The 21,652-nt window shown below is 44.4% G+C and overlaps 1 protein-coding gene across 3 annotated transcripts in view; it reads right to left on the bottom strand.

Moving 5' to 3' along the window:
* Positions 1–21,652, bottom strand: part of frem1a (Fras1 related extracellular matrix 1a) — a 429,561-nt gene that overhangs the window by 233,051 nt on the left and 174,858 nt on the right. For all 3 annotated transcript variants that reach the window (XM_078570514.1, XM_078570515.1, XM_078570516.1), the window contains exons 13-14: positions 12,839–13,006; positions 6,241–6,449 (exon numbers count right to left, since the gene is read on the bottom strand). In XM_078570514.1, the coding sequence (XP_078426640.1) occupies positions 6,241–6,449; positions 12,839–13,006 (377 nt within the window). The remainder of the gene's footprint in view (positions 1–6,240; positions 6,450–12,838; positions 13,007–21,652) is intronic.

Genomic DNA, 21,652 nt, shown 5'->3' with positions numbered 1-21,652 from the left:
TCCCTCATACACACACACGCGCGCGCGCACACACACATGCACTCTCCCTCACATGCACATGTACATGCACTTTCCCATACACACGCACAGACACACACTCTCCTTCCCACTCACACGCATTCTCGCTCCCATACACACACGCGCGCACACACACTCTCCCTCACACACACATACGCTCCCTCACTCACACACACATACAAATGCACACACACTCTCCCACACACATACACAATCGCTCTCTCTCCCACATACACACGTTCTCCCGCACAAACCTGCTCTCCCTCCCACACGCATGCTCTACCTCATACACACACTCTCCCTCACACACATACGCTCTCCCTTACATACACACGCTCTCCCTCCCCCCCAAACAGCCCCACTCCCACACACAGTCCCTCCCACACACACAAATACACACACTCTCACTCCCACACACACACACTCTCTCTCACACACTCCCACATAAACAAACATTCTCCCTCACACACACACACACTCTCCCTCACACACACATGCGCGCGCACACACAGTCATACACGCACTCTCCCTCACACACACAGGCACACGTGCACAAACACATACATGCACACACACTCTACTTCTCACACACATTCTCCCTCCCACACGCACGCTCCCCCTTACACACACTCCCTCACACACAGACTCTCTCCCTCACACACAAACGCGCGCGTGCACAAACACACACATGCACTCTCCCTCACACACACACACACACACATACTCTCTCCCTCACACACACGGACACACACACGCAAGCTCTCCCTCCCACACACACACACACTCTTCCTCTCACACACACACTCTCCCTCACTCACACACACACTCCCTCACTCACACACACGCTCTCTTTCTAAGATGAAAGAAAAATTCTGCGGTTGCTGGAAATCTGAAACCAGAACAGAAAATGCTGGAAAAACTCAGCAGGCCTAAAACAGCATCTGTGGACAGAAAAAAAGAGAGTTAACGTTTCGAGTCCTTAAGAGCTGAAGAAGAGTCATAAGGACTTGAAACGTTAACTCTGTTTCTTTTCCCTCCATGGATGCTGTCAGTCCTGCTGAGTTTTTCCAGCATTTTCTGTTTTTGTTTCACTCTCTCTCTCACACACACATACGTGGACATGCACACACACACACGCTCTCCCTCACACACACACACGCATTCTCCCTCACACACACAAGCGCGTGCACTCACCATGCACTCTCGCTCATACAGACATGCGCGCGCGCACACACATGCATCTCCCTCATATGCACACGCATGCGTACATGCACTCCCCCATACACATGCGCACACACACACACTCTCCTTCCCACACACACACATTCTCTCTCCCACACACGGATACACTCCCTGTCACACACGGACACACTCCCCCTCTCACACACGGACACACTCCCCCTCTCACACATGGACACACTCCCCCTCTCACACACGGACACACTCCCCCTCTCACACACGGACACACTCCCCCTCTCACACATGGACACACTCTCCCTCTCACTCACGGACACACTTTCCCACTCACACACGGACACACAGACACACGCTCTCCCTCACTCACACACACACACACTCCCTCACTCACACACACGCTCTCTTTCTAAGATGAAAGGAAAATTCTGCGGTTGCTGGAAATCTGAAACAAAAACAGAAAACGCTGGAAAAACTCAGCAGGCCTAACAGCATCTGTGGACAGAAAAAAAGAGTTAACATTTCGAGTCCTTAAGAGCTGAAGAAGAGTCATAAGGACTTGAAACGTTAACTCTGTTTTTTGTCCCTCCACAGATGCTGTCAGTCCTGCTGAGTTTTTCCAGCATTTTCTGTTTTTGTTTCACTCTCTCTCTCTCCCACACACACATACACACACACGCGCACTCCCTCACACATGCACTCTCCCTCAAACACACATGCGCATGCACTCACCATGCACTCTCCCTCATACACACACATGCGCGCGCACACACACATGCACTCTCCCTCACATGCACATACACCCGTACATGCACTTTCCCATACACATGCGCACACACACACTCTCCTTCCCACTCACACGCATTCTCGCTCCCACACACGCGCGCACACACTCTCCCTCACACACACACACACGAGCACACACACTATCTCCCTCACGCACACACATGCTCCCTCACTCACACACACATACAAATGCACACACACTCTCCCACACACATACACAATCGCTCTCTCTCCCACATACACACGTTCTCCCGCACAAACCTGCTCTCCCTCCCACACACACGCTCTACCTCATACACACACGCTCTCCCTCCCCCCCAAACAGCCCCCCTCCTACACACAGTCCCTCCCACACACACAAATACACACACTCTCACTCCCACACACACACACTCTCTCTCACACACTCCCACATAAACACACATTCTCCCTCACACACACACACTCTCCCTCACACACACATGCGCGCACACACAGACATACACGCACTCTCCCTCACACACACAGGCACACGCGCACAAACACATACATGCACACACACTCTACTTCTCACACACATTCTCCCTTCCACACGCACACTCCCCCTCACACACACTCCCTCACACACAGACTCTCTCCCTCACACACACACGCGCGCGTGCACAAACACACACATGCACTCTCCCTCACACACACACACACACACACACATACGATCTCCCTCACACACACAAACACACACACGTTCTCCCTCCCCCACACACACCCATACACAGGTTCTCCCTCCCACACACACGCGCTCTCCCTCTCAAATACACACGTGCACTCCCTCACACACACGGACACACACACGCAAGCTCTCCCTCCCACACACACACGCTCTTCCTCTCACACACACACTCTCCCTCAATCACTCACACGCTCTCTTTCTAAGATTAAAGAAAAATACTGCGGTTGCTGGAAATCTGAAACAAAAACAGAAAACGCTGGAAAAACTCAGCAGGCCTAACAGCATCTGTGGACAGAAAAAAAGAGATTTAACATTTCGAGTCCTTAAGAGCTGAAGAAGAGTCATAAGGACTTGAAACATTAACTCTGTTTTTTTTCCCTCCACAGATGCTGTCAGTCCTGCTGAGTTTTTCCGGCATTTTCTGTTTTTGTTTCACTCTCTCTCTCTCTCTCTCTCTCTTCCACACACACATGCACACACACACGCGCACTCTCCCTCACACACACACTCACCCATACACTCTCCCTCACACACACATGCGCGTGCACTCACCATGCACTTTCCCTCATACACACATGCGCGCGCGCACACACACATGCACTCTCCCTCACATGCACACGTACATGCACTTTCCCATACACACGCGCACACACACTCTCCTTCCCACTCACATGCATTCTCGCTCCCACACACACGCGCGCACACACACTCTCCCTCACACACACACACGAGCGCACACACCATCTCCCTCACACACACACTCTCTCTCACACACTCCCACACACACACATTCTACCTCACAGACACACAATCGCTCTCTCTCCCACATACACACATTCTCCCGCACAAACCTGCTCTCCCTCCCACACGCACGCTCTACCTCATACACACACTCTCCCTCACACACATACGCTCCCCCTCACACAAACATGCTCTCCCTCCCCCCCAAACAGCCCCCCTTCCACACACAGTCCCTCCCACACACACAAATACACACACTCTCTCTCACACACTCCCACACACACACATTCTCCCTCACACACACACACACGCACTCTCCCTCACACACACATGCGCGCACACACTCTCCTTCTCACACACATTCTCCCTTCCACACGCACGCTCCCCCTCACACACACTCCCTCACACACAGACTCTCTCCCTCACACACACACGCGTGCGTGCACAAACACACACATGCACTCTCCCTCACACACACACACTCTCTCCTTCCCACACACACACACACACACACATTCTCCCCCACACACGCACGCTCTCCCTCACACACACACACACGCAAGCTCTCCCTCACACACACACGCTCCCTCCCACACACACACACGCTCCCTCCCACACACACACATTCTCCCACACTCACTCTCACACACACACGCTCTCCCTCACACACACAGACACACACTCACAAGCTCTCCCTCACACACACGGACACACACTCTTCCTCTCACACACACATACTCTCCCTCACTCACACACACTCCCTCACACACATACACACACACGCTCTCTTCCTAAGATGAAAGAAAAATTCTGTGGTTGCTGGAATCTGAAACAAAAACAGAAAACACTGGAAAAACTCAGCAGGCCTAACAGCATCTGTGGACAGAAAAAAAAAGAGTTAACGTTTTGAGTCCTTAGGAGCTGAAGAGTCATAAGGACTTGAAACGTTAACTCTTTTTTTTTCCCTCCATAGATGCTGTTAGTCCTGCTGAGCTTTTCCAGCATTTTCTGTTTTTGTTTCACTCTCTCTCTGTCCCTCACACACACCACACATACACAACACACTCACACACAGACTCTCTCTCTCTCACACACACACACACTCCCTCACTCACACACACTCTCCCACACACACACACACGATCTCCCTCCCACACACACACACACACACAAACTCTCCCTCTCCTCCAAACACAGACACTCTCCCTCCCACACACAAGCCCTCCCTCCCACACACACGCAAACACACACACTCTCACTCCCACACATACACTCTCTCTCACATACACACAGACAAGCTCTCCGCCACATACTACCACACACACACACACTCTCCCTCACACACACGCTCCTGCCCCACACACACGAGGATGCACGCATGCTCCCTCCCCCACACACACTCTCCCTCCCCCACACACACACTCTCCCTGCCCCCCGCCACACACACACACTCTCCCTCCCCCACACGCACTCTCCCTCCCCCACACGCACTCTCCCTCCCCCACACACACTCTCCCTCCCCACACACACACACACTCTCCCTCCCCCACACACACTCTCCCTGCCCCCCCACACTCTCCCTTCCCCATACACACACACTCTCCCTGCCCCCCCCACACACACACTCTCCCTCCCCCCCCCACACACACACGCGCATGCTCTCCCTCTCACACACACATGCCCTCCCTCACACACTCTCTCCCTCACACTCACATGCACATACAACCTCACACACACTCTCCCTCACACACATACACACTCTCTTCCTCACACACATGCTCCCTCCCACACTCACACTCTACCCCCACACATACTCGCCCCCCCCACACACACACTTTCCCTCACACACACACGCTCATTCCCACACACACACACTCCCCCACCACACACACTCACCTTCACACACACACGCTTCTTCCCACACACACTCTCCTTCACACACACACGTTCCTTCCCACACACACACGCATGCTCCTTCCCACACACACACTCCTTCCCACACACACACTGTCTCCCATACACACACACTGTCTCACACACACACACACACATGCTCCCTTCCACTCACGCTCACACACACGCCCTCTCACATACACACGCACTGCTTAATACAGAGCTGACTACCACAGTGCAAGCCATCATCTCTCAAGGTGGATGGCTGCCATCAATGGTGCAATCCAAATCATAAGTGCTCCCCTTTTAGTAGCTATGCTTTCAGTTAACTAGGCCCTAATCTCTGGAATTCTCTGCCTATGCTCCTGCGCCTATCTATCTCACTTTTCTGCTTTTAGACACTTCTTACTTCTTCTAACTGTTTAACCAAGCTTTTGGTCATCTGACTGAATGCCTCCTTAGGCTCAGTGTCATGGTTTGCTTTATAATGCTTCACAGCTTGGGGTGTTTCACTACTTGAAAGGTGCTATATAAATATAATTTGTTGTTCTTGATGAAAATTTAAATGTTTCCACTTTGCATAGCTCCACTTTTGTAGTCGAAGTGATTTTTCCATTCAGTACTAAATAGTGCTGGATTATGTGCTGTGATTCTCAACAACTAGGAACTGGGCTGAAATGGTTCTTAATTCGCTAAACAGCCTCATACCAAGCAGAGAGGAGAATCTTTTATCTCATCACTCTGGGCTAGAATAAAACTCTTGTTTCCAAATGTGAAAGAAATTTGAAACCCACTTCACCTATCAGTCTTCCTCAAAATATTTCTGCCAAAAGTATCTCTGATGATTGTGCTCTAGTAAAACTGATAATGTACATCATATGCCAGCAAAGATTCCTCACCTAATTTTGAATTGTCTGAGGTCTTCCAGGGTGAACATGTTCCCTTCAATCATAGGAACTCCATCCATTTCTACCACTCCATGCACTGGTTTCTTTTGAAGCATGACCCTGATATGGTCCTCCTTGGTGTCGACATCCGTCACTAGCACGTGGTCCACAGTAATCTGACCTTTTCCCCCTTCCTTAACTTTCAATTGCTTTGTGAGTATCTAAAAGAGAAAATAATTTTTCCATTTTCATCAGTTGTTTCAGAATCAAAGAGAAACTACTATCTCGAGTTTCCCCAGGGTGAGCAGGTGGGGATCCTCCGGTGGGAGATTGGCAGAACTTTCCAAAGAAATAGAAGTGTCTAAAAACAGCTATTTGTTGGGGTGTTGGATGTTGGTAATCTCTTATCAAAGTTAGAGCAGGTAATTGGAAGAATCCAGGGGAAATCCAGTGTGTAATAGTCAACAATAAAACAGAGTGGATATTCTCCATGCAGCCCAATGAGGTCAAAGAAACAGCTTATATTTCAAACTGGAGGTTATGTTACAACCCATAGCCCACTTAATTTAACTGTTATTTTTACATAATACTTCATGGTTATGCTATTTGTGTACTGTGCTCAAGTCAAATGTGACCATGTGGTCCAACAGTCCATATACTAAGGACCTTTTCCAAATGGCAGTGCTTATATCATCTTAATGGTAGTTAAGACAAAGTTTTTGAACAAAAAGGGCCAGGAATACAGAGAAATGGCAAGTGCTGCACAATACGTAACCCAGTATTACATTATTATTACATCACATTATAAAGACATCATATTACATTATCTGTATTGCATGTTACAATGTCAACCACTGCTGATGATAATTCTTGGCAGTGATGAGTCAAGTGAAAACCTCAACCAATGCAAGTTGGTTATTTGGGGTAATTCTTAAAAAAAATAAATTCTCAATTTTAGTTCATTTTGGGTTTAGGTTGTTCTGTCCTTCAATAATGTTCCTCAGTCCAGTTGCATAATATCAGGATGAAGGTAATTGCCATGTACTGCTGGTGGCAACTGAACAAAATTAGATGAATTATTGTCATAAATAATTTTGTGTGTGTCTACATACTTGTGTATCAATGGATAAAGGAGGGCATTGGATTGAGAATCTGTCCATGCTGACAATTGGACCAGTTTTATAATTTGGATCATCTTGGATTTATATTAGCTAGACTTATTAAAGAATATGCATGTACATTAGTACAAGGTGTCCATTTTTCATTTCTACATTGTTACAGATAACATCATAATCACCACCAAGGCTGGTCAACATCTGAAACAAGCCTACATCTAGAATTGAATAAACAGAAAGAAAAGATGGATAAGTTGCGCTGTACATTCAGTTATTCATTGAATCATAATTTAAGTGGCTTAATATACTTGGTGTATCAGGTAGGTTTCTTGTTAAGAACAGGAAACTTTATTTACAGAGCAGATAAAGAAGCTATATGCTTGAACCAGGTCCACAACTAGAAAGCTCCGTCCCCTAAGATTACCCATGCTTAGGGCTGATTCGTCTGTAGAGTCACGTGGTCCCCAAAACAGGATGAAAGGTTTACTTACAATCACTACATTCCTCCCCCTTTAATTTTGTTTTCCATCTCTTATTTACAAAAATATCTTAATCCATGCATATACAAACATACACAGTTCATGTGGTTATAGATTAAGTCTCTGAGGTGGTTTTCTGATTCAGTCAGAGCAACGTAACTCTACAACTCGAGATTCTCCTACTGAATCAGCTTGATCAGGAACTGCAGCATCAGGGACATCCTTGGACAATGGCAGTTCAGAATTATTTACTTCAGAGACATCAGGTATGCCTATTCTATGTTGATCTGGCACCTCAGGGATCAAAGGTTTGACTTCAATTTCAGGTGGAGTAACTGATTGTTGGAGTGTCTCTCTACTTCTCTAATGATCCACGTTTCCGAACAATCTGGTTTCCCACTTCCACTTGGTACGACAAAGGCCCAGTTTCAGAGACAATTCTACCAAGAACCCAATTAGGTCCATTTCCAAAATTTTGCACAAAAACTATCTCTCCCACAGTAAATTTTCAAGCTTTGCTGTGAATATTATGATTCACTTTCTGACTGCTCTGGTTCTTCTCTTCCTTCCCCTCTAAGTTAGGAAGCACCAGACTCAACCTTGTACTAAGGTGGCGTTTTATTAGTAATTCAGACAGCATTGAATCCGTAGTTGCATGAGGAGTCATGTGATAGTTGAGAAGAAATCGTGAAATTCATGTTTCTAACTTTCCTTCGGATAACTTCTTCATTCCTGTTTTAAAAGTTTGCACTGCTCTTCCTGCTAACCCATTGAATGAGGGATGATGTGGTGCTGCTTTAATATGTTTAATCCCATTTAAGTTCATGAATCGCTGGAATTCCATTCTAGTGAAAGCAGTACCGTTATCTGAAACAATGATTTCTGGCCGGCCATGTACACTAAAACATTGATGCAGCTTTTCAATAGTTGCACACAATGTCGGTGAGCTCACTTCAAACACATCCATCCACTTAGATTGCACGTCAATGATCACTAAAAACATGGTACCTAAAAATGAACGTACACAGTCTGTATGTAGTCTAAGCGAGGGACGAACAGGCCACTCGCACGGATGCAGTGGAGCTGAAACGGGCAACTTATGTTGTTGCTGACACTGGAGACAGTGTTTAACCACTTTTTCTATCTCACTGTTTGCCTGACCACCAGATATAGCTTAGCGCAAGCATCTTCATTTTCGAAATGCCTGGATGCACAGTGTGAAGCTCTGTCAAGAGTGATTCTCTTCATTGCGAAGGAATGACGGCTCTTGCTCCCGACCACAAGATTCCATCCTGATAACTTAATTCAATTTTATGGACATAGAATGGTTTTCACTCTTCAGAGATTTGTGCATCCTTGCAATACCTCTTCTCGGACTTGATAAAATCGGATCATGGTTTGTCCAATTCTTTACCAGCTTCACACAAACCGGCGAGGAGTCCAGGAAATTCAACACAAGTGCAACTTCTTGAAGCACTGGAGAATGTACAATGCTATCTGGCAAAGGAAGATGACTGAGGACGTCTGCATTTACTATATACACACCTGGACGGTGCATGAAGGCATATTCATGTGCCGTCAAAATCAAAGCCTATCATTGAATTCTAGCTATTGGCAGAATTGCTTTATCTCCACTAAATAAACCCATAAGTGGCTTGTGAGCAGACACTACGTTGAAGTGTCAACCATACAACTATTGATGGAATTTCTTTACTCCAAATTTTACAGAAAAGCTTTCTTTTTCAAGTTGTTAATCACCCTTCTTGACTGCACAGAGGGTTCTGGAGACATAGCCTATTGGCCTTTCAGAACCATCTTCCATCCTGTTTGACAACACCGCTCCCACACCAGAGGAAGATGCATCATGGGTTAATATTAATTTTTTTGATGGGTCATATTGCCCTGACTTTCTCCTCTACTGGATGCAACCCCTGGGCATCCATTCAGTGACCCACATAAGTGATTTCAGTCGTTTGGAAAGTACTCTTCTCTTTCTTCAATCGTACACCAGCTTCCAAAAATCTCCTTAAAACCTCTTCTAGGTTGGCCAAATGTTTGGATTCCATTGATCCTGTGATCAGAACGTCATCCAGGTACTTGGGGAAGTCCTTGTAATAGGCTTTCCATGGTCCTTTGGAAAATCGCACAGGCAGATGATACACCAATGGGCAGGTGTGTATATTGGTACAGACCCTTGTGTGTGTTGATGGTTACATATCCTCTATATGTGCTGTCCAGCTCTAACTGTTGGTATGCATGGCTCATGTCCAGTTTGGTGTAGGATTTTCCTCCAGCAAGCTTAGCATACAGATCTTCAATCCTCGGGATTGCATATTTGTCTGATTTAGCAGCCTTGTTCATTGTTGATTCATAATCTCTGCAGATGTGAATTGTTAGATCTGGTTTCATCACAGGGATTATGGGGTACTGCCCATTCTGAAAACTGGACTGGCTGGATTATTCCTAATTTCTCTAAACGGCACAATTCTGCATCCACCTTCTCCTTTAGGTCACAAGGCATAGATCTGGCCTTAAAGATCCGGGGTGTTGCCTCCAAATCTACGTATATTTTTGCTTGTAGGTATTTTATCTTTCCTAAATCATCAGAAAAAAAAAAGCTGTCATAGTTTTTTAACAGCTTAGGAATTTGTCCTGTTCTAATTTGAAAAATTTATGACCAATTAAGCTTAAAATTTCTTTTAACCAATCATGGCTCAGAAGGCTAGGTCCTTCACCTGTTACAATGATAACTGGCAGCTGGGCTGTCGGTTACCTGTAGGATACAGGTACAAAGGCGATGCCGTTCACCTGTATTGCCTTTCCAGTGCACGTCTTCAGCTGAACTGTGGTTTGCTCCAGATTCAGTGGCTGGGTACCTTCATTTAGATATTTAAATGTGTGTTCTCCCACCATTGTGGTCGATGCTAGAGGCATCCCATTTACTTGAAGGGTGATGGTGATTGTTCAGTTTTTACTGCTTTGACATTGTATAGGGAATAGGTATCAGTATCAGCAGCTTCTGGTTCTGTTATATTGTGCATTTCAATCGTCTTGGTCTGCTGTCTGATTGGCTGTCTTGATTTTGCCCTGCATTGCTTTATAACATGCCCTTTTTTGTGACGGTAGTGACATTCTGCCTCTTTAAATCTGCAGGTTTCCATTACATGGTTCCCCCACATCGATAAAAAATTAATTTCTGAATCGCTGGTGAGATGCTTCCAGTATTCCTTTTTGCTTTTCAACCAGTAGAGACTGGTTCTCGTCTCACGGTTGTCTCCCTGTTTTTGGCCAGCGTCAGGGTCCTGCCCCAACTGAAGAATGGTGCCATGCTGCACACTCTGCAAAGCTTGCGAGTCCCTCTTGGCACTCTCCATTGCTGGCGCTATTTCCATGGTGCATTTCAGATCAATATTCATTTCTGCAAGTAAACAGTGCTGAATGGCGTCATCGCGTATGGTGCAAACCAAACAATCTTGCAACATGTCATTGAGAACATCTCCAAAGTCACATTGCTCAATCAACTGTTATAACTTCGCGATATACATTGCGATTGACTTACCTTGGGCCCTTACTCTAGAATTGAACTTGAATCTTTGCATGATCACCGATGGCTTAGCCTGAAATGTGTCTTCACGAGGTCTACCAGCCTGTTAAAAGATTTGGAATTGGGCGCGTTCGGGGCCATCAGATTACGGATGAGGTTATATGTCTTGCTGCCGCAGATACTTAGAAGAATTGCTTCTTGCTTCTCCTCTGCTGTTATTTCATTCGCCACAAAATAGAAACCTAGACGCTCTATATACTGGCTCCAGTCTTCCATGGGCGAGTCATACGGGTCAATTCTGTCAGAGCGGCATGACTGGTGAGTATACTTTTCTTTCTTCCTTTAAAAATTGATATACTCACGTTCAGGAGGTGAGGTGTGGTATCGGAGCTATTTATCCTCGTCGCTAATTGTAATGTACTTGGTGCACCGGACAGGTTTTGTTAGAAACAGTTAACTTTATTTACAGAGCTCATGAAGAATCTACATGCTTGAACCACGTCCATGACTAGAAAGCTCCGCCCCTAAGATCACCCGCGTTTCGGGCTGATTTGCCTGTACAGTCACGTAATCCCCAAAACAGTATGAAAGGTTTTACTTACAATCAATACAAGTGGCAAGCTTGACCAAACCCTAACATCATAGTAGCAGTGTATCTGTTGATATTTCCTGCCACAGTTAGCTGGTGGCTGATCAGTGAAGCTGCCCAATAATCATACCTCTTTCAATGGGTGCACAAATATTTTCTACCAGTACAGTGAGGGAGAATGTGTTTATGCTCCAGGGAGACTCATGTGCCTGGTCTCAACAAGTTCATGTCTCTTCAAACCACCAATGACCCAAGAATAAAAAGACCAGTCTCGTCAATTTTCACTTCTATCACCTGATGTTAACCAGCTGGTAACGGCCTTAAAATGCTGCCGTGGCCTTATTGGCCAGTCGATACCAATGCAGAGCTGACAGTTTGAAAGAGTCCCACTACAGGGCACCAACCTGTCTCAGACTGCAGTCCTCAGTCCTAGAGTCCTCAGACCCTGAATTGCCATTTTAGTCGGAACTGGTTGGAGTGTCAGCCTTGCCCCTAACATTATGCATGGGTTATGGAGCTAAGGGGCCCAGCCAAGGTAAGCTTGAAATTATTTTTTGTGGGTCCAGAGGAACGAGTCACGAAGGCTGACAAAAATAATCAAAGCTGTGACTGCCCTGGTCCCAGAGCCTCCGTGATTATGATCCACACAGTTATTTGCTGACAGCCAAGTTGGACCAATATTAGGAAACCTCAATTTGGCGAGTTGCATTGAGTTGTCTGTTTGATATCTCACAGCTCACACCTATGATGCTATTGAGGTCACTGCCTCAAAATTATAGCTGCCTTTTAGCCACACATGTAAGCAGTTAGCCAGCATGCTTTATTCTAATGTCAAAATTGACCTCCAGTTACTGAAATGGAACCTTAGCGTGAAATTGCCTACCTCTGGAGCTTGATTGTCGACCGGGAGAATTGTAATATTAAAGCAAAAGCCAATTAAAGTGCCACCATGTTGATTGCTGACTGAAAAGAGAAACTGAAGGTGCAGTGGATCTGGTCCTATATCCTGCATAGGAGGCATGTAAGCCACTTTCAGGTAGTTGACAGCATGCTGAAACAAGATAGAACACATTATTCATCACAATGGTGGAGATAAAATAAGTGAGAGAAGGAGAAACAATAAGAAAATATAAGCAATGTTTAAAATACTACAAGGATTTGGGTTGACTGCAAACACCTTCTCAAGTTTAAAGGTGTCAGTCACTCCATAAGTGGCCTCAGCATCTTTACGGAGTTGCCTCACTGCACTACAATTACATGCATGATAACATAACATGGACGGGACAGTGGCACCACCATCTGATGTGAACCAAATATTCGTCACTTGCGCACATGTATTTGTTAAATTTATTCAAAGGCAAACCAAATGAAAATTTGGTGAGATCAAGCTTGATACAAATCGTTAAACAGTGTTATTTCACTAGAGGTGAACATAGAAACCAACATTTCTTATGTGATTTACTGTTTTCAATCATATAGCTTGTCTCTGAATAAATATTACCTGTGTTTTCAAATTATTTTCAAATTTTCCCTATGAAAAAATGCTCAGAACATCCTGAAATGTGACACCCTACATTGCCTAATTTGCAGATTATGTAGTAATCAGAACTATAAATAAATCACATGACCTCTAACAAACTAATTTTACTAGCTACACGAGCCAATCACTCTCTACGATCTGTGTGTAGAACAAGAACCCCTAATCCTGTGGTAGTTGTCCTCGCTAGGTTCTTGGGTGTCTTGGAAATTGATCTCGGCATTACACTCAACTCTCTAACTGTGGCTCTGGGGAAATAAATGAGCATAAAACGCATCTCAGAAATGCTTCAATGGGTAGGCTAAATCAAATCATGGTAACAGAGAACTGTTGCTACTGGTGAAAAGCAGCACTCACCTTCCATCCATGAAAAAATTAGCATGCTAGGGTTGCCAGTGGAAGCTGTACAATTGGTTTATGACAACAAAGGCTAACTATCCAAGTGTATGGTAGACAAAGGGCTATCTGCATTCTAAAAAACAAATACTGTGGTTTATTACAACATTTATTAATCAAGGTCTATTTAATTACCCTCAACGTCAGTCAGACCCAAGGACATTTAACAGGTTTCTGTGCCCTACTTGACCTCCGAACAAAGAACTGAAGTCAGCCAAAATTTTTACCTTCTCCTTGAGAGACTTTTTACAACTATTTCTTAAATAGATTGTTATGTCTCGGATATTATAAGGATCCATGTGAAATTCCTTAGTAAATGTTCTCTCACCAGAAGGGGGAGTTCACGAGTCTTCAAAACAGAAGTCTAATGAGACAATTACAGAATCACAGAATTGCTACATTGAAGCAGGCCATTCGGCCCATCATGTCTGCACTGGCTCTCCAAGTTAGTATTTCACCTAATGCCATTCTCCTGCCTTCTCCCTGTAACCCTGCAGATTGTTTCTTCTCAAATAATCATCTAATTCCCTCTTGAACGACACAACTGAACCTACCTCCACCACACTCCCGGGCAGCGCATTCCAGACCCTAACTCCTCGCTGTGAAAAAGATTTTTGTCATATCATTTTTGCTTCCTTTGCCAATTACCTTAAATCTATGCCCTCTCATTCCCAATCCTTTCACGAGTGGGAACAGTTTCTCCCTATCTACTCTGTCCAGGCCCCTCGTGATTTTGAATACCTCCATCACATCTCCTCTCAGCCTTCTTTTCTCTAAGGAAAAAAGTCATAACTTCTCCAATCTTACTTCATAACTGAAGTTCCTCATCCCTGGAACCATTCTCATGATTTTATTTTTGCATTCTCTCCAATGCCTTACATCCTTCTGAAACGCAGTGCCCAGAACTGGACACATTGCTCCAGCTGAGGCCGAAATAGTGTCTGAAACAAGTTCAACATAATCACCATGCTCTTGTACTCTATGCCCCTGTTAATAAAGCCTGGTATACTGTGTGCTTTATTAACTGCTCTCTTAACATGTCCTGCCACCTTTAATGATCTATGAAAATATACACCCAGGTCTCTCTGCTCCTGCACCTCCTTTAGAGTTATACCCTTTATTTTATACTGTCTCTCCTACCAAAATGCATCACCTCACATTTCTCCACATTGAACTTCATCTGCCACCTATCTGCCCACTCCACCAACTTGTCCATGTCCTTTTGAAGTTCTACACTGTCCTCCTCACAGATTATGACAGTTCCAAGTTTTGTATCATCCGCAAATTTTGAAATTGTGCCCTGCACACCAAGGTCTCGGTCATTAATATAAATCCCCAAGGGTCCGAATACCGAGCCCTGGGGAAGTCCACCACAAACCTTCCTCCAGCCTGAAAAGCATCAATTAACCATTACTCTCTGTTTCCTGTCACTCAGCCCATTTTGTATCCATGTTCTACAGTCCCTTTTATTCCATGAGCTATAACTTTTCTCACAAGTCAGTTGTGTGGCACTGTATCAAATGCCTTTTGGAAATCCATATACACGACATCAACAGCATTGCCTTCATCAACCCTCTGTTACCTCTTCAAAAAACTCCTAGTCAAACACGATTTTCCCTTAAGAAATCCATGCTGGCTCTCCTTAATTAACCTGCATTTGTCCTTGTGACTATTAACTCTACCCTGAACTATAGTTCTAGAAGGTTTCTCACCAGCGAAGTTAAACTGACTGGCCTGTAGTTGTGCTTATCTTCATTCCCTTTTTTGAACAAGGGCATAATGTCGGCAATTTTCCAGTCCACTGGCACTGCCCCTGAGTCTAAGGAAGACTGAAATATTACGACCAGTGCCTTTGCAGTTTCCACTCTCACTCCTCTCAGTATCCATAGATACATGTCATTCGGTCCCCAATGTATAGTCCACTTTAAGAACAGACAGCCTATCCAATACCTCTTCCTAACCAATTTTAAATCTTTCTAGCAACTGAATTTCCTCCTCTTTCACCATGACCTGGATAGCATCTTCTTCCTTGGTAAGGACAGATGCAAAGTATTGATATAATATCGCAGCCATGCCCCCTGCCTCCAAGTGTAAATCCCTTTTTTGGTTCTGAATTGGTCCTACTCCTCCTTTTACCACCGTTTTACTATTTATAAGCCCATAAAAGACTTTGGGATTCCCTTTTATGTTAGCTGCCAGTCTCTTTTCATACTCCTTCTTTGCTTCTCTTATTTGCTTTTTCACCTCCCCTTTGAACCTTCTGTATTCAGCCTGGATTAAAGATACAGTTTTATGCATACACAATTTATTATATTAAGAAAGCATGCAACTGTAGCAGTTATACAAAAGATTTAAACCATAAACTAGATAAAACTCAAAAAGAAAAGCTAGCTAGTTCTGATTTGTATAAGAGAATCTTAGGTTTAGACTTTACTTGTTACAGGTATAACATTTCAAAAGAAACCAAGGGTACCCATCAAATATTAAAGTAATATTATCTTAATCACCGAGTGTGAGAGATTGCAAGGTTCAGAACAGGTCTGAAGTCAACCTACGAGAATCTAACAAATCTGAAGGTTCAAGTTCAGGTTGAGATATTTATAATGAATTTTGGTGTTGTATAATTAATGATTACGTGGAAGATGTTCATTTGATCAATAATAGACCACGCCTGATTAGTATCCTATATCTGATGAATGGACCACCTACTATAATGAGGGTTCCCATTCAATTTCTAGGAAATGTTAATTTGAATTTTTTCCTGAAACTGGACTTTACGTAACAATTATGTTGGTCAATGTTGCTTAGCTGAGGGGACAGTATCCACCAAGATAATAAGACTTGAGACCTAAGATTCTTTTATCTGATTGTGGTTTTAATTATCAGGCATAGCATTGCATGTGCTAATGTGCTGGCAAGAACCACAGAATACTGTTTTTTAGGTGTGTGTGCTTCTCATCAGTGAATTCACGTTGTTGAGAAGGGAGTTAACCATATCGCGTTTACAAGCTAGGTTTGACTCTTGTTAAGATATATTTTACTGTGAGTTTCCCCAAAGTAACTTTTAATCTAATATTCCTGTATTAATTCCAAATTATTTAACCCTTATTATTTCACAATGCAACTTGCTATAGACAAGGCCGAGCAAAGCTCCATAGCCCTATCACTTTCAGCCAAATGATGGTGAACAATCAGGCAACTAACAAGAGGAGGAGGCTTCTGTAACAATTCAATCCTAAACCCTGTTGCAGCTCAACATGTGAGTTCAAGCGACAGAGTGTTTGCAAATATCTTCAGTGGCTGATCCTACTTGCCCTCTTCCCAATAACACCACCATCACAGTTGTGAACGTCCTGCCAATTTGGTTCTTCCACATGGCATTAAAGAGCTGTTGAGAATGCTTTACACAGCATAGGCTCTAATGACGCTGACAGTAGCTTGTGTTTCAGAACTAGCAGGGTCCCTACCTACCTAAGATATTCCAATGTAGCTATAGCAGGGGCACCTCCCTGACAATGTTGAAACATGCCTCAGTGTGTATTATGCCAAAAAGCAGGACATATCGAACCTGGCCATTTACTGCCTTAAAAGTGTCTTCCCAATTATCAATAAGGTGATGGAAGTAATCAATCATACCATCAGGTAACAGCTACTTAATAGCCTGGTTGCCAGCACACAGTTTGGACTCTGCCGGAACCACTCAGCTCCTAACCTTGTCAGAGCCTTGATCCAGGCATGAACACAAGAGTTGGATGCAAAGAAGTGAGAGTATAGGAGGACAGCATTCCACTGTGTATAGTACCAGTGAACCCATGCAAAACTGAAGACTGAGGGATCAATGGAAAAAATCCTCCAGTGCTTCAATTGCTTCATTAATGATATTCTTTTTAATATAAAGTTAGAAATCAGCCTCTTTGCTGACTATTCTACAGTGTTTTGCATCATTCGTAACTCTGTGGAGGAGCCTATGATAGCCTACAGCAAGATCTGGACAAACCTACATGTTGACAAGTGGAAGATAATGTTTATAACAGATACGTATCAGGAAATCACCATTCCAAAAAAGGAAGACCAAACCACCTCCCCATGACTATTAATATCACCAAGTGTCCTACCATCAACATCCCAAGGGTCATGATTGTCCAGAAGCTTAGATGCAACAACCACATCAACCTGTTGTTACAAGGACAGGACAGAGGCTGGGTAGTCTGCAATAACCAGCTTATTCCTTAACATTTTAATTCCTCGTCCCACCACAGAGATCAAGTGAACAGAATGAAATATGCACCACTTGTTTAGGAGGGTGCAGCCACAACAGCACTCCAGAAGCTAAATACCACCCAGGACAGTGCAATCCACTCAATTAGCATTCCTGCTATTGGAATGAATATCCAACTCTCCAACACTTACACACTGCGGCTGCAGTCAGTATTATCTACAGGGTGCACTGCAGCAACTCACTAGGCTTACTTAACAGCTTCTCCTACCCCTCCCCCTAGAGCTGTGGTATTGAGAACAGCAATATTATAGGCATCCCATCACCTGTTGCTTGGGGTCATTCTTTGTGGAACACCTCTGTTCATGCTTGCAGACTGAATAGAGCAGTTCCACAAAGTGACCATTCAGTTTGCCATTGGCCACCCTCGTGTAGAACAGACTGTAATCCGAGCAGCAAATACAGTATAATAAATTTAAAGAAGTATATGTTATGAGTGGGGGCGGATGCGGTCTTGATGTTGGTCATCTCTGATGCTACTTACAACAGTCAGCACCTCTTAAAGGAGATGCACGCTCTGATTATAAACACCAAGGAAGGAGAGAAATGGCTGCTGGGTTGAGTTTCTTGGATAATCCCTTCAAGGCCCTAGTCCATGTGGTGGACACAATGAGAGATATATGCTTGCCCCACAGTACCCCACCCACCCACCCCACACCCCAACAAGCTACATAACACCTTTCCGAGCCTCAAGGTGTTCTAAAGCATTTTACAGTCAATAAAGCACATTTAAAGTGTCAATTTGCATTCAGCAAGATCCCATGCAAAGTAACAGAGAGTTTCAATAAGGTTAGTGTAGTTGTTGTTGTCTACATAGATTTTCAAAAAACCTTTGATAAAATTGGTACAAAATAGACCAATTAGTAAAGTTGAAACAAGTGTTATTAAAGGAGCAGTGACTGTTTGGATATAAAATTGGCTAAGTGACATAAAGCAGAGTAGTAATGAGCAGTTGTTAACCAGAATAGAAAGAAGTGTGGTATCTTGCAATGCCCAGTATTAGGAGCACTGTTCTTTTTGCTGCACATTAATGACCTTGGATATGCAGAGCATAACTTCAAAATTTGCACAAGATTCAGAAATGTACAAACATATGAACATACAAAATAGGAGAAGCGGGCCACTCGGCTCCTCATGCCTGCTCCACCATTCAATAAGATCATGGCTGATCTGTTTGTGTTTCAAGTTCCACATTCCCATCTACCCCCAATAACCTTTGTTTCCCTTGCTTAACAAGAATCTATCTACCTCTGCCTTAAAAATGTTCAGTGACACTGCTTCCACCGCCTTCTGGGGCAGAGTCACAAAGTCACGCAACCTTCAGAAACAATTTCTCCTCATCTCTGTCCCATAAGGGCAACCCCTAATTTTAAACAGTGCCCCCTAGTTCTGGACTCACCCACAAATAGAAAGATCCTTTCCACGTCCACCTTGTTGAGACCATTCAGGATCTTGTATACTTCAGTCAAATCACCCCTCACTCTTCTAAACTCCGGTGGAAACTAGCCCAGTCTGTCCAATCTTTCCTCAAAAGACAACTCACTCATTCCACATATCAATCTCGTAAACCTCTTCTGAACCGCCTACAATGCATTTACATCCTTCCTTAAATAAGGAGATCAAAGCTGCACACAGCATTGGAGAAGTGGTTTCACCAATGCCCTATATAACTGAAGCATAACATCCTTACTTATTTGTTCAATTCCTCTCATAATAAAGGATAGCATTCCATTAGCCTTCTTCATTACATGCTGTAATCACTTTGCTGTAAGGGCAACTCAGCTTCTGACCTCATTACAGCCTTGGTTCAAAAATGGACAAAAGAGCTCAACTCCAGTGGTGAGGTTAGAGTGACTGCCCTTGGCAGCATTTGACTGAGAATGGCATCAAGGAGCCATAGCAAAACTGGGGTTAATGGGAATCAGGGGGGAAACTCTCGACTGGCTAGAGTCATTCCTAGAACAAAGGAAGATGGTTGTGGTCGTTGGAGGTCAGTCATCTCAACTCCAGGACATCACTGCAGGAGTTCCTCAGGATAGTGTCCTTGGCCCAACCATCTTCAGCTGCTTCATCAATGACCTTCCTTCCATCATAAGGTCAGAAGTGGAGATGTTCGCTGATTATTGCACAACGTTCAGCACCATTCGTGACTCCTCAGATACTGAAGCAGTCCACGTCCAAATGCAGCAAGACCTGGACAACATCCAGGGTTGGGCTAACAAGTGTCAGGCAATGACTATCTCCAACAAGAGAGATTCCAACCATTGCCCCTTGATGTTCACTGGCATTACCATCACTGAATCCCCCACTATCAACATCTTGGGGGTTACCATTGACCAGAAACTGAACTGGACTAGCCATATAAATACTGTAGCTATGAGAGCAGGTCAGAGGCGAGAAATTGTATGACGAGTAGCTCACCTCCTGACACCCCAAAGCCTGTCCTCCATCTACAAGGCAGAAGTCAGGAGTGTGATGGAATACTCTCCACTTGCCTGGATGAGTGCAGTTCCTACAACACTCAAGAAGCTTGACACCGTCCAAGACAAAGCAGCCCGCTTGATTGACGCCACATCCACAAACATTCACTCCCTCCACCACCAATGCACAGTAGCAGCAGTGTTTACCCTCAACAAGATGCATTGCAAGAATTCATCAAAGCTCCTTAAACAGCACAGTCCAAACCCACGACCACTACCATCTAGAAGAACAAGGGCAGCAGATAGATGGGAACACCACCACCTGGAAGTTCCCCTCCAAGTCACTCACCATCCTAACTTGGAAATACATCACCATTCCTTCACTGTCGCTGGGTCAAAATCCTGGAACTCCCTTCCTAATAGCACTGTGCGTGTACTTACACCACATGGACTGCAGCGGCTCAAGAAGGCAGCTCACCATCACCTTCTCAAGGGTAACTAGGGATGGGCAGCCAGTGAAGCCCACAACCCAGGAATGAATTTTTTAAAAAAAGTCTGCATACTAACTTATTGTGACTAATGAATACCTAGATCTCTCTGCACCTCAGAATTCGGCAGTCATTCTCCGTTTAAGTAATATTCTCCTTTTTTATTCTTTCTGCCAAAGTGAACAACTTCACATTTTCCCACATCATACTCAATCTGCCAGATTTTTGCCCACTCACTCAACGTATCTATATCCATCTGCAAACTCCTTATGTCTTCTTAACAACATACTTCCCTACTTATCTTTGTGTTGTCTGCAAATTTAGCTACCATGTCTTCACTCCCCTCATCTAAGTCATTGTAAATTGTAAAAAAGTAGAGGCCCCAGTACAGACTCCTGTGGGACTCCACTTGTCACATCCTGCCAATCAGACAAAGATCCATTTATGCATACTCTCGGCCAGCCAGCTAGCCAATTTTCGATCCAGGGTAATATGTTGCCCTCTGCACCATGAGCTTTTATTTTCCACGATAATCTTTGATGTGGCACCTTATCAAATGTTTTTTGGAAATTCAAGCACA

The sequence above is a fragment of the Cetorhinus maximus genome, chromosome 2 (genome assembly GCF_964194155.1).
Source record: "Cetorhinus maximus chromosome 2, sCetMax3.hap1.1, whole genome shotgun sequence".
Classification (NCBI taxonomy): domain Eukaryota; kingdom Metazoa; phylum Chordata; class Chondrichthyes; order Lamniformes; family Cetorhinidae; genus Cetorhinus; species Cetorhinus maximus.
The sequence above is the reverse complement of the archived record's forward strand: the minus strand, read 5'-3'. Positions and strand labels throughout refer to the sequence as shown.